The 14,131-nt window shown below is 39.8% G+C and overlaps 3 protein-coding genes across 5 annotated transcripts in view; 2 read left to right on the top strand and 1 right to left on the bottom strand.

Annotated features, from left to right (window-relative positions):
* itcha (itchy E3 ubiquitin protein ligase a) overlaps positions 1 to 14,131 on the top strand; it is a 40,035-nt gene that overhangs the window by 22,132 nt on the left and 3,772 nt on the right. The window contains exon 25 of the mRNA XM_034869604.1: positions 13,375 to 13,381. The gene's annotated coding sequence lies outside the window, so the exon portion shown is untranslated. The remainder of the gene's footprint in view (positions 1 to 13,374; positions 13,382 to 14,131) is intronic.
* Positions 3,619 to 9,203, top strand: tgm5l (transglutaminase 5, like). 2 transcript variants are annotated; one of them, XM_034869609.1, is made up of 14 exons: positions 3,619 to 3,670; positions 3,828 to 4,010; positions 4,131 to 4,364; positions 4,615 to 4,733; positions 5,660 to 5,788; positions 6,148 to 6,325; positions 6,537 to 6,672; positions 6,803 to 6,906; positions 7,002 to 7,241; positions 7,341 to 7,403; positions 7,497 to 7,706; positions 7,813 to 7,970; positions 8,283 to 8,416; positions 8,900 to 9,203. In XM_034869609.1, exons 1-14 carry the CDS (start codon positions 3,643 to 3,645, stop codon positions 9,051 to 9,053), a joined length of 2,070 nt encoding a protein of 689 aa, XP_034725500.1. In that variant the 5' UTR covers positions 3,619 to 3,642; the 3' UTR covers positions 9,054 to 9,203. The 2 variants fall into 2 exon arrangements, with proteins under 2 accessions (XP_034725500.1, XP_034725501.1); XM_034869610.1 differs by having other exon boundaries at positions 3,623 to 3,649; positions 8,900 to 9,053.
* eya2 (EYA transcriptional coactivator and phosphatase 2) overlaps positions 9,646 to 14,131 on the bottom strand; it is a 28,297-nt gene continuing 23,811 nt past the window's right edge. For both annotated transcript variants that reach the window (XM_034869620.1, XM_034869619.1), the window contains exons 11-16: positions 13,691 to 13,749; positions 12,735 to 12,895; positions 11,822 to 11,936; positions 11,384 to 11,505; positions 11,193 to 11,293; positions 9,646 to 10,834 (exon numbers count right to left, since the gene is read on the bottom strand). In XM_034869620.1, the coding sequence (XP_034725511.1) occupies positions 10,754 to 10,834; positions 11,193 to 11,293; positions 11,384 to 11,505; positions 11,822 to 11,936; positions 12,735 to 12,895; positions 13,691 to 13,749 (639 nt within the window). In that variant the 3' untranslated portion in view covers positions 9,646 to 10,753. The remainder of the gene's footprint in view (positions 10,835 to 11,192; positions 11,294 to 11,383; positions 11,506 to 11,821; positions 11,937 to 12,734; positions 12,896 to 13,690; positions 13,750 to 14,131) is intronic.

Below are 14,131 nucleotides of genomic sequence, written 5' to 3'. Positions count from 1 at the left end.
ACTGCTGTAATTCCTTATTATTAGGTTGCTTAAATAAGTCTCCCAAGACTTTCCAGCTGATCCAGAATGCTGCAGCGCGTGTTCTGAAAAGAAAAAGGAAAAGAGATCATATTTCTCCTGGATGAGCTTTTCTGCACTGGCTTCCTGTAAAATCCAGGATTGAATTTAACTCCTTCTCCTGACCTACAAAGCTCTAAATGGTCAAGCACAATATAAAACCTGGAAGATCTCTTAGTGCCTTATTGACCCATTAGAGCACTGCGTTCCCAGAATGCAGGTTACTTGCGGTTCCCGGAGTCTCTAAAAGTAGAATGGGAGCCAGAGCCTTCAGCTATCAGGCTCCTGTCCTGTGGAACCAGCCTCCGGTCTGGGTTTGGGAGGCAGACACTGTCACCACATTTAAGAGTGAACTAAAACTCTCCTCTTTGATAAAGCTTATAGTTAGGGAGTGAGGAGTCACAGCGTCCGCCGAGCCTGGCCCACCTTTTCTCATCATCGTCTTCAGATTCATTTACCATATAATCAATAATATAATCAAAGTAGAGGGAGGCAGGGCAGTACAGCCCAACGTGGTTGGGGAGAGTTCTAGCTCGACCAGGCTCCTCTCCTTAATTATGCTGTTACAGTTTTAGACTGCCGGGGGACTTTCTTTTTACACAACGAGGTAAGTCTCCTCTCTCTTTGCAGCTGTTGCCATAGTCCTGCTACACATCCTGCTATGCCCTGTTACACCCTGCTACGTTCTGCTGTGCCCTGTAACGCCCTGCTTTGCCATGAACTACTACAACTACTATTTCTAGTCACTGTTCCATTGGGTCGTTCTGAGGTTTCTTCGTAAAAATGAGTTTTTCCTCGACACTGTCGCACTAAATGCTTGCTCTTGGGTGAATTACTAGAATTGTAACTTAGAGAGTGTGGTCTAGACCTATTGTATCTGTAAAGTTTTTTTTTATATAACTGTTGTTAGGATTTGATACTATAACTAAAAATTGAATTGAATATGGAGTATTCTGTGTTGTGAGGAACCACTGTTACTCAGCGTGTTATTACTAATGGTCTAACACTGAAATCTTTAAGCCATTGAGCTCCACTCTGTTACACCTGCACAAGAAATACTGGATGTGCATGTAGAAGTTATTCTAAACATACACATTTTTTTGCCTGTTTAAAAGCCAAAGGTGTGCCATAATCAAAGGCTTAGCACAACATTCTTGACCCTGTATGACCTTGTCTACAAATGATTCCCTCAACTATGGCACAGTACCTTATAGTGCACAATCAAGTTCTATACTGATTTTAAGTACTTTTTCTTGAGTATTTTATTTTTATGCTGTTTTCAGCTAGTATTACACTACATTTAAAAGGGAAATATTGTTCATCTAACTCAATTCTTTATTTTATTTGAACATTATAGTTATTAGCAGATTAAATACTAAATTACACTTTGAAGGGGGTATTCTGCATGGATACTTTTACTTCTGTACTTAAGTAAAACTTCAGAGGTATGACTTCTACTTTGTGGTACTTAAATAAAGAATATGACTATTTATTCAGCCTCTGGTTGTTACGCCTTGTGTAAAAGAACAAAAGACATGGATATAGAGATATATTACGAGGGCAAAGCTCTAAAACCCCTGTTAAGATTTTTCACCTGATGATGTTATTTGTCCTATAGGTGGAACTAGGGTCATTTTGGCACTCCGTCTAATACTTGGACTGTTATTTTTCAGTATGGACTGAAATGGTGGACCCTTCAATTGACAAACACAATGACATTGTCTAGGCTCTAGTGGCTCAAAAATTCTAAAATTGACCATTTTGCTAATAAATAAATAAATAGATAGAGCACCAGTCCCTGTCGGGACTTCATGTATTCATTCAATGTTCATTCTCAAAAAATGCCTCCCACCCAATGTTCTGTACATACCGTTCATTACAAACATGAAACTCATAACTTGAACATGATTTGCGCAATAAAGCTATTTTATCTTCAAGGCAAGTCTTCACATCAATGGAAACTAATCAGTTCGAAGTTAACTCCCACGCTTCAGTCACCTTGTCCTTGTGTAACACGGCCACGGCTGCAAGCAGTGGCTTTAAGAGCCTGTGTGTAGAGAAAGAGAAAACATGGTAATAGTGCATGACAGTGTGTGCCTGCATTTTGTAAACTTTATCTTACCAATAAAGGCCAAGTAGGAACTATAACCCTTTACCTTGTAGACCTGAGGGACTTCTGAATTGGATCAATACAATGCATGTTTCATAAAATCTAGTTTTGATTTGAAGCTTTTGATCCAAATCTGACTGAATCTTGGTAAGCTAACAAAGGGCCTGAATTATATGAAAGAGACCAGTGTCTTTCACTGCAGTCATTTACGAGACATTTCATAGACATCAAGACATCCATAGTACAGATGCCACTACTACCTACCATGGTTCCTTCCTGAAGTGCAACTTGACGGTACCTACCATGTCTGAGGTTTGGCATTCTTGTATATATTTTATGTTTTTTTTATGGGTTGGACCAATAAATAATGCACAGCAAACTTTGAAGACAGCTGTAAATAATAGCAAATCAATACAAACAGGCCCACCACGCTACGTGATGCTCACAACTAGTGTATTTAATAAAGACAAATATTTTTGACAAAGTTTTAATCAGACCAGGATTTAACTCATAGACCAAAGAGGTAGATTCTCCAAATACACTATAGAAGGTCAAAGAACTTAAATAAGAAGAAGTAAAAAAGCGATAGACAACAGACATTCTTTAAATGTCCATCATAGAAAATAACCAACCAACATTAACACATTTTCTGGCCATGACCATTCCTTGAACGATACACACAGAGGTAAAATAGTTCATGAGTGACATGACACAAGCGAATAAGGATAACTCAGAAGATCTACACACAACGAATGATCATGCAAGTAGCCTATTTGAAATCAGTTTAGAAACAAGCAGACTGAAAGTGTGCAAAAGAACACCTGATAAATCAAAAGATAAAAAATTGGAATGAGTAAATCAAGAATGATTGAAGCCATGTAAACAGAGCAAAACACACTGTACAGGAAAAAGTAAAATTGCAACATTAACCCAGGACGTAGAGTAAGAGTAAAGCCCTCTTCATTGTTTCCGCCCTTCTGGGATTCATGGGGAGCATCTGACCCTGATGACATGCTGTTAACAGATTCCCCTTTTGCTTTCAAAGTAAGTGTTCAAGTTTTCTTGGTCACATGGGGGTACAGGCTCAACGGTACAATGAAATGTGTTACTCACTTAAATAGCATCGTTGCTCTTGCTACAGGTCGCATGTCTATAGTGCAAAATTGCAGCGTGTTGAAAGAGTTTACGCCCCAACAAACTCACAAACCTAAACCTGTCCAGCTCTTTCTTTTTAAATTGGGAGTGTCTGATTACTCATGTAAATCTTACTTTACGAACAAAACTGCACACTTGAGACCTAGTCAAAAAGGAGAGGCGTTCTTTATTGGTACACATGACTTGAGGGCCTTGGCAACAATTGTAACAAACCGGTTTAATTTCGTACTACCACGTGTGAAATGCTTTCAGAGGGTGGGGCAAAGGTTGATATAGCGGTAGAGGGTGACAGCATTGCATTGAAAAAGAGACACTAACAAATGGAAGGTGAGATCTGTCTTCAGAAAGGTAAGCTCTTTTATTTTTGCTCTGCTGTTTTGTCATTTAACTGTTGCAGCCTGCCTTTTTTTGTTCATTTTCTTTCTATTCTTTGTGTCATCTGACAGTTTTTTTTGTTGCATTTTCTGTAGTAATTTCTCTATTTGATAATTTTCTTCATTTTCAGACATGAAAATACAAAATGTCAACCTGGAAAAATCTGAAAACCAGGAGAGACACAAGACACAGGGCTTCAGCAGCTCCAAAGCCCTGGTGGTGCGAAGAGGAGCCCCATTTAGAGTCAGTCTGCAACTGAAGGACCAAGCCTTCAACCCCAAGACGGACTCACTGAGGATCAAAGTTACGCTAGGTAGTCTGGATTTATATGTAGATTAGATTTAATTTTTGGGATGAATGACTGTTGTATGCAAACAGTGAAACACAATTTAAAATCCCTTTGCCTAATTGTGTTACTCTTTTCTCTCCTCAGGCCGCCTCTACATGTCAATGCCGGTCACATTCTCCAAGAATGTTCCTTCCTCCCAATGGAAAGCCTATATGGACCCAAAGGGCCTGAACCTCCAGAACCCCTCCATATTCATCTCCTCTCCTGCCTCTGCCTCCGTGGGCTGCTATGGATTTCAGCTGTGTGTATTCACTCAGGGCAGCCAAAAGACCTGTGCGTTTGGCCAATTCCTCCTGCTCTGCAATCCCTGGTGTCATGGTGAGAAGCTTTATTAAGTCCATTCAAAGCTTTGCAGACTCTGAAGGATTTGATAGCTTATAATATCTTTGCAAACCAAAACAGAAATGTACTCATGGATAGCTATGGTAGGCTACAGTGGGGATGTGCGGTGTGACAAATGCTGTGCGAAGAATACAAATGATCTGAAGTCTCAAAGTATTTACAGTATGGTGTATACAGAAATGTAACTATGTGAGGATGTACTTAATGTCAGCTGTATGTCTTGCAGAGGATGCTGTGTATATTCCCTTTGAGGACCAGAGAGAAGAGTACATCCAGAACGACTCTGGGCTGCTGTTTGTGGGGACAGCTATGAACATTGTGTCAAGACCATGGTCTTTTGATCAGGTATAAAAACAATATCCGTGGATCCAAACTTTGCCAAATATAAAATAAGGAAAAAAAAATCATCAGATTGTTTACAGCTGAGGTGCTGACACATCGAAATTGCATACTAACACACTGCAAACAACATACTCAACAAATAGTACTCATCGACTGTACACACTATGGTAGTACTGCATACAATACTGCCTACTAAATTAACGTTTAGCATGGCATAACCAGCAGACTCTTCACACTCAGGTAAACTTAGGCAACACATAATCACAATACAGTCTGCATGAAGTGCTGCTTGGGTGTGTAGAAAATTGTGATATGTTTTAGTGTTAAATATCTTTTATACAGTACATACAGTATAGCCTATATGACTCGCGTATCTTAACTCTACCTCAACGTCCCTTACCATCATTCATAATCGTTTTATCCATTAATTAATTGATTATTTGAAGCATTGGCCATTGCACAATCTGAGGAGACACAAAACATTTTGGGGCAGTTCAAGCTCATGTAACATACTCAGAAATTCTTGCTATTGTAGTATGCATCCAGGCATTTCTGGAGTACACAAAATCTACAAACTATGCAGTTAAAAAAACACTACAAACTACATTTTACGTGATACTTTGTATGAAAAGTATGTTAGTATACAATTTTGAACAGAGACTGTGTTTTTCCATTAAGAAATAACTAGATGTAGTATTTATTGCAGTGCTGTTGTATTGGATTACATTTTAAGTCAAGTCACTTTGATTTTTAAAGCCCAATACCACAAATCACAAAATGTGGGCATTTTATTGTAAAGTAAAGTGCTTGTGTCACCTTGCAGTATATACTTTTAATCCTTGAGTTGGATTAAAGATTAAGTATATGTATTTATTAAAATATGGAAAGTGTCACAAAATCTTAATTCTTCATAAATTCTTTCTCTTTAGTTTGAGCCCGGTGTTCTGGAGGCGTGCCTGGATCTGCTTCAAGTCAGCCCTCAGCACCAAAAGGACGGAAGGATGGACTACCTGAACCGAAGCAACCCCGTCTACGTCAGCCGGGTCGTGTCTGCCATGGTGAGTGCAAACAGATCCAGATCATAAACACACCTTTCAGATATGAATACATCACTAGCTAGCAGTGTTCTGTTTCACCGGTTTTTGTTTACTTTCTATGACAACATGAGCGTCACTTCTGCTTATTAAAAACATGTCAAGGCTTGAACTGAGACGCTGTGTTCTGCAGATAAACACACACTTTCTGTCACATGCAAGCACCCTGTAATTATAACAGTAAAGCAGGCGATCAAAGTGGTTATTTAACCGTCACTGTGAACCAGAATCACGAGATGTGAGATGCCCCAGCTTGCTTTATGATGTTTGGGAACTGAAGTGCAAAGATGGGAAATTACATTTCTCTTCTTTTCTATGTTCAGATAAACAGTGAAGACGACTGTGGTGTGCTGAAAGGGAAATGGACGGGTGACTTCAAACAAGGAGTCAATCCCTCCTTGTGGACTGGGAGTGGGGACATCTTGACACAGTGGGCTGCGTCTGGTTTCAGCCCAGTCCAGTTTGGACAGTGCTGGGTGTTTGCAGCTGTCATGTGTACAGGTGATTATATCATGATGAATCAATCACACACAACACAATAAGAAGTCAAGCAATTTTGCGCTTTACTACATTACGACTTACTGTCGTCAAGAAGCATTACTCATGCTTGATGTCTTATCAGTCTTGTTCAAATACCGGATTATTTGTTCCATCACGCAATGTTCAGATATGATCATCAATATGTCAACGTTCTTTTTCTTTATTACGTCAGTCATGAGAGTTCTTGGCATTCCCTGCCGTGTCGTCACAAACTTCAACTCTGCTCACGACACCAATGGCAACCTGGTGATTGAGGAGTACTACAGTGAAACAGGGAAGAAGCTGAACCACAGCAAAGACAGCATATGGTCAGTATTAATTTCACTTTTAAACATGATCAAACACATTTTAAATACATGACATTAAATTAGTTTGTTGAAGCTAAGAAAAGCCTGTTAATACTTTTTGATATTTTATTGGGGCTCTCTCTTTATACAGGAACTTCCATGTGTGGGTGGAGTGCTGGATGACTAGACAGGATCTGGGATCTGGAATGGATGGCTGGCAGGTTCTGGACCCGACCCCCCAGCAAAGGAGTGGAGGTGTGTAAGAAATTTTCACTTTCTTTGCCAGATTTGAATTTGTTGTCTTGAGTAAATATAGCTATGATCTTCTTTTCTTCCTTCTTGTATCCCAGGAGTGTTCTGCTGTGGCCCAGCCCCGGTCAAAGCGATCAAAGATCGACGCATTGACCAGTTTTATGACATCCCCTTTGTCTACGCCGAGGTGAACGCCGACGTCCACTCACTCGTAGTGAGAGAAGGTCGAGTGGTCAGCCACAGCAAAGACACTGAGAGAGTGGGATCCCTCATCTGCACCAAAGCTATTGGTTTCCCAAGACACCAAAACATCACAGGAGACTACAAATGCATCACAAGTATGAGCCAAAAACAGAAATCCATTCATTTGGTTTTTTAGCTGATTTAGAGAAGTGGGCAAAAATATTCACATTTTTCTTTCGATCTCTACAACATAGGCCCGACTTCAACACTTTCATTGAGAAGTTCCACAAGGTCAGAGGACTCGACATTAAGAAGAGGTAATTAAGCAATTTGATTCAATCAATCAGACCATTCATCTGTTTAAACACACGTCATCTCACGCACTGGCTTTCTTCATGTCTTTTTCACAGGCACATCCACAGGGGTGTTGGTCTTCCTGACCCTGGATAATGCTCCTGTTGCCGGGGAACCTGTTCGCTTCACAGTGAAAGTCATCAACAAGCAGAAGGTTGCCAAGAAGATGAGGTTGCATCTCAACGCCCAGGCTAAAGAATACAACAACAGCCCCTCAGACACCTTCTGGGAAACCAGCGGTGTACTACAACTGGCCCCCATGGAGGGTAAATCCACTTTTCACTCATCCACCGACTCAAATACATTTTCACTTTTGAATGACTGTTGTGGTTTAAATACCTGTGTCTTGACTTTCTACCTCTTGCTTTCCAGCCAAGGTTATTCACCAGCAGATCCTCCCAGACCAGTATGAGTGTGTGGTGGGAGATGACCTGATAAACCTCGCAGTGGTCCTGGAGGACGTGGCCAATCAGGAGTGGGTCTTGGCCTCAGAGGAGTTCAATATTGCCAGCTCACAGCTCACCATACAGGTACTTGAGAAAATGGTTCAACATGCATGACATTGTTTAGAATTCTAGCAAAACAACAACAACAGCCAAATATTTAATGCTAAACAAAAGGGATAATGAATAACATTATTTGCAATGCATCTAGAATATTTACTTATCTGATCTGATATGATACTGCAGAAGCAATAAAAAAAAAAATTCTTTGGTTTGCTAATTTCACTTATTAAGGCATCATATAGCTTCCATACAAAACACACAGAACTACCATTGACCCACTTTATATGTATTTCTGGGAATTATCAGGGTTCACCAACACACTTTTTTCTTTTTCAGATCGCAGATAAAAAGTTGATAGTGAACAAAGAGCAGTCTGCCACAGTGGCCTTCACCAACCCGTTTTCTCAGCCGGTCAGTGGAGTACTGACTGTGGGTGGGGCAGGGCTGACTCCGAGCAAGGTTCACTTCAGGTGAGAATAAGTTGTTGTCTTCATTTGTTTATGTACAGTACATCTTGAATGTCCCCTTTCTGGTTTATGCACATCAGGAATGGCTGCGAAGTCAATGAGTTGAGCAATGTTTAAATCTAGGCGTGTCACTATGTGATACATGACAGTCTGTCTTTGTTGAAGACTTGGCTTGTTAGAGTTGTATTGTTCTAATTAGGTTTGTGTTCAGGTAGGTGTGGCTAGGATAATGTTACACTGCTGTGTGCTGATCGGGATTTACAGTACAGGCACTGGAGGGTTTATTAAAGGCTGGTTGATTACAAGGAGACTCTGATTAGCTATGGATAAGATATAATCTTGAAAGTTATGCTTAGACAGTTTAGACATTCCCACGGTAACAGCTTAGCCGTCAAAAGTAACAAATTTGTAGCCAGACATTTGCAATAGTAGTTATACTTAAACATTTCCTGAACTCTTTTATATCGTCTCCATTTCTTTCTGCAGGATGCTCCCGCTGCGTCCAGGGGGACGAATCGAACAGCTCATTACCTTCATCCCCCGCAATGTGGGAACCAAGATGCTGCAGGCCAGCCTGTCACTCACAAACATCAACAGCACTATCAGAGGCTTCAAGATGGTCTCCGTCCTCAAAGCTTAGATCCTGGTATTTTTTCCTTAGGTGTCAACTTTGGGTAGGACACTTCCATGTCTAATGTTAGCATTTGTCAATGTCTTTTTTTATTTATGTATTGTTAAATTAAAAACTAAGTCACCAAATGGAAGACAAAAGATGGCAACCATGTGGCAGCATTATTTGCAGAAAGAAACATGTATATATATACATTTTTATATTGCTTTGTATGGTATAAATGTGAATGTAAATAACATTTTTTTAAATTAATATTTATTTAGCTATTTATGTTTTCAAGCCATGAAAATGAACACTTTTTTATAAACACATTAACATGAATTATGATGATTTTTGTTTGAACAATCAAATAAAAACTGTTTATAAAAACTGTAGGTCCCATTTTTTCTGTCAAATATCCAGCATGTAGTATGTAATGTATGTTACTGCAATATCTTGTCTGGCCTGAAGAGGGAGGCATGTCCTCAGAAAAGGTCCCTGTGCTTCAGTCTGAATGAAATGCTTCTCAAACTTCTTGATAATTACATGTTCTGCACACATAGATCTTTCAACATCCTCTGGGTTGAGTAACTCTGTGGAACAAAATGAAACTCAACTCACCTTTCCCAACAATGCAATTAATTTATTTCATTCATCTATTTTAACCGCCTATCAAAACAAATCGACAATAAAGCATTATATACAAATCATAGCTAAGCTGACAGGCGGTGTAATCGGCACATGCACAACCATACCAGTTCATCTATATTACAAACAGGTTATTAGGAAATTAAAGAAGGACAGAGAAGAAGGAGCGTTAAAACATGACAACATATACATCCCATAATCAAATGTGAGGATTCAAGCACCAGCTACATATTACAGCATCTTCAAGACAACATCTTATCGAAACATTGCTACAGAAGCATATCTTTAGTCTTTGAAGGGGATATTTTTATGCCGAGCTCCCAAACTGTTTATACCTCATTGTGTTTTAAAATGTAACCAATAATAAATAGCTCACATTTAAATGTTAAAATACAATCAAACTATTTGCAACAGCCTCTACCTATGAGGAGAATATCTGAAATTTGTCTAGCCAGCATGAATAAATCAGTTTTAAAATAATAATGAAGTTAAAATGAATCCCATGTAACATCATAACTTGAAGTCCTATTTCTAATGTTATCTTTAAAATAGTATTGGTCAGTGGAAAATGGGTTTAGCCTCACAACAAATAAAAAAAACACACACAGCCGAACAAAAAATCTCATCTTTTCATCCATGCAGACATACTTACTGTGTTTAATAAACAGGATATTTGCATTTAGTGACACCTTTCATAAAGTTGAGATGAACTGAATTAAAGAAAGGATAGAGTAAAAAAGTATTTGCAGTATTAACCATAGTTCCCTGGGGTTAGTTATGAAGCTTTGGTCCCTTATGTGTCTTTGGTCTTTTATTTTGGTCCAGCACTGTTTGCCTCATGTTTATGTGTCATACATACACGACAACTTTTGGCTTCGAAATCATCCCAGTTCCTTTGGCTTTAAAGTGAAATTGTCCACGTGGGTGCTCATTAGGAATCAAAGGCCTTTCGCCAAACCTTGAAATAGCAATACTGACTCTGAATCAGTCTCTCGGGGCAGCTTCACCTACAAGCTGCACTCAGGAGTTCAGGAGCTTTTCATGATTTGGGCGGAAGAGCAGCGCATGACAGCTGGCGCCCTCTAGAGGTAGTCCAGCTCCAGTGCATGGCTCAGAGCCTCCAGATCGGCTCGACAGGACACCCTCCAGAACGGCATGTTCTTCTGAGAAAACAAACACAAAATCAAAATTATATGCTGGTTCAATGTGAGGCGGGCACATTCTGGCTCCTGCAGATGCAGTGCAGATGTACGTAATGGACTGTGGCTCGGAGGGGGATTATAGTATGTGACAAAGTACATGTGAATAACATGTTGGCCTATAATGCGAAAAACTTTGAAAAAATATTAGCTGAACTGCCAAATTGGGGAAGAAGTCTTACTTTGTCAGTGCAAAGATTAGACAAAAAACAACAACACAAACTAAGACACAAAGCTGCAGAAATCGAGTGCATCCTGACTGATTAGTTGAGGCATTTTTCAGCAGACACAGTCATAAAAATAATTGAGTTGGGAGTTTTACCTTCTTGGCCACAGACTCTTCTTCGGCTCCATCTCCTATCACAACGTACACTGCTCTCCGACCAAACCTCTGAGAGACACGCTCAAAGCAGCTCTCTTTGCCTTTGAAAAGAGGGAAAATCAGAGTTTAAAATAATAAGATAGTAGCTTTAATTTATAAGTATTCTTATTTTCTCCCTAAATTGTCCTCACCTGTCTTGGTGGCACTGTATATGTTCTCTATGGGGAAAGCCGAGCCCAGACCGTAGAGTAACACCTTGGAGAGGGCTGGGATGAGCTGGGTGGTGGTTACCAACACGTTCACACAGTTAGGCCTGGAACAGGACAAGACAGACACATTTACACAACACACACTTTAAATGACACACCGGAACTGACCAAGGGAATGGGATACAAAGAAAAATCATAACTTGAATCGACATAAGGTCCCCCGCCCCCCCTCCCCATCATATAGATATCTTATTATTATTTTAATATTATTCTTGATGTTTTTAATGGAAACATTGTAGAAACTGACAGGATAACAGCAACTGAACTTTCTTGAACTGAAATTGTATTTTATATGATTTCATGTGAATAATCAGTGGATGGATTGATTGACCTAATTAAGCCATGGCAGCATGAACTGACCTGGAGTTGATGAGAGCCAGGGATTTGAGTGCTTGAGTCAGCCATAGGTCAGTCAGAACCTCCATCTCTCTCCTCAGCTGTAACCACTCCTCTCGCTTGGGGCTGCCCAGCAAACCTGCCAATCGGGGAGAAGAACAAGCTTGATGGTCAGTCTTTAAAACAAAATAGGGAGGACTCGTACAGCTGCAATGCATAAAGAAATCTAATTAACTGAGACCTTATTTTGACAGCAGGGCTGTTTACAATCTTTGGTTGGACGATTCTCACACATCCTCAAGCCAAAACCACAGACTTGTATGTTTTCCAGCAGAGGCAAAGCAGCCTGTTGTAATCAGCCGTGCACAGGGGTCCATATAGAACAACTTCTGACTCATTAAGCTTTCTGTGTCCTTCCTTTCAGCTTTTTTACTACATCATGATCCAATTAATTGAATAGGTAATAATGAACCCTATTATTATTATTATTATTATTATTATTATTATTATCATTATTATTGATTTTTCTTTTCTTCAACTATTCCTCTTGGAAGGAGCAGGTGTTTATCACTCTTAATCACTAGTAGAGCTTTGGTTGATGCATAAGCTTCAAAATGACAAAATGTAGTTTACTGCAACAGGAAGCTTGTATAACTTGATACCAGCAACAAAAAAGGGAAAACCCAGACAAACTGACTGTGGTCTGAAGCTGAGCTGTGTTCAAATTGAACTCTAGCAGTGAGTAATAAATATGTATTTGTCTATAGGGATATTAGTCAGGACTATATGGTACTGTTACTTAATTTCTGTCATTATTTGTTCTATTGGTGTTGGTAGAAAACCACATAGAACCTTATTAAACCTAAAAGCAAATCACTAATCTAAATACCTAGGTTGCCTACAGAACAGTGCTACATAAAATGGCATGACAGCTTACCGCCAACATTATTCTTGTATGTGTTGTAGATCTCCTTGACTCTGCGGTATCGAAAAGCCAGTTTCCTCATCCAGTCCACCCCTCCGTGAACCCCGGACCCCAGGCACAGAGAGCCTGCCCCCGCTGGGCTCTGGAAGCCGTCCGACCCGAAGTTGTAAGTGCTGCAGGATCACAATACAGGAAACAGTCAGGATTTAGATCATAAAGACACAAACTGCACTTTTCCAGAGCATCTTATAATAGCATGATCATCAGTGTTTTGGGGGATGCTCAAAGAACTGCTACAACTATAATCATGGATACAGTTTCTAGCTTTAGGAATTGAGTCAAGGTATTCAGGTTATGAATATGAAGACATTGCTTAAACCATTAATCAAATTTAAGAAGCACATTGAACAGTGCAACCACAAACATTTCAGAAACAAGAAACGCTGTAAAAGGAAAGCCGAGGACAGCAATTTTCAGCCCACGAATGAAAAAGCTTTGTCATGAAGTATATAAATTCAGCACGGCTAGGATAAATATAAAATCATCTTTGAGAATGAAAATGGCCAAGTGCAATAAAATTAATACTTAAAAAAAGTACTTTGGTAAAGTCTGGCTCTTTCTCAAATCACTCCGAAAACCATCCTAAAGTACTTCAACAAGTTTTTGCAATAAAATGTCTGGACTGAGGGAGACAGAGGGAATGATAAAGAGATATTCTAATGAGAAATGAAAGCGTTGAATAATCCTGTGACATATTATATGGCTGTGGAAGTGGGGAAAATAAAAGACATGCACATGCTTGCATGCATGAACACACACAGATGCGCACAAACTCTTTGTCTCATCTTTATACTTTTTTTCCTCCTGTGCACTAAAATCCAGAGGGCAAGTCTGGTTCACCAGCCACAGCAGCACTGTCAGAGTCTCTTAGCAGAGCTTTAAGTACAGTAACGCAGTAGATGCTTTACCTCAGGTCCTGCCCGTTGTCGTCCGATGCCACGTCATCAATATGAACCTGGTCACATTCCTGGGAAATGAAAAGGAGAGCGGATATGTCAAGAGATCCATTTCAGAGTGGAGCCCTGTACAGGCAGGTCTCTCCTCTGTAGGGGAGCCTGCGAGATTGACAGCAGCTACACAAATAATAAAAAGACAAGGAAGCAGGAAATAAGGCTTCGGGACACGGGACAGCGAGGCACCAGAGCCACAGGACAGTCACCCTGGCTATGCAAATCTGGTGTAACTACGTTGTCAATTAAAGTAAAGTAAATCTGCTTTTTTTTTTTTTTTAAGTGTGTAATTCACTGAAGAAAGGCCCATTGTCTTTGACAAGCAGAGTGTACATGTTGTTCTTTTCTATTGGACTTAAATGCAAAACATCAAACCGCAGGGATTTAAACCACACTGTA

Source organism: Etheostoma cragini, chromosome 4 (assembly GCF_013103735.1).
Source record: "Etheostoma cragini isolate CJK2018 chromosome 4, CSU_Ecrag_1.0, whole genome shotgun sequence".
Taxonomy (NCBI): Eukaryota; Metazoa; Chordata; class Actinopteri; order Perciformes; family Percidae; genus Etheostoma; species Etheostoma cragini.
Note: the sequence above shows the minus strand (reverse complement) of the source record. Positions and strands in the feature narration are given on the sequence as shown.

Coding starts and splice junctions, on each gene's coding strand:
- tgm5l (XM_034869609.1), top strand. CDS start 3,643: ATGGAAGGTGAGATCTGTCTTCAGAAAG. Junction 5,789..6,147: donor GCCGGGTCGTGTCTGCCATG/GTGAGTGCAAAC, acceptor TTCTATGTTCAG/ATAAACAGTGAAGACGACTG. Junction 6,673..6,802: donor CACAGCAAAGACAGCATATG/GTCAGTATTAAT, acceptor CTCTTTATACAG/GAACTTCCATGTGTGGGTGG.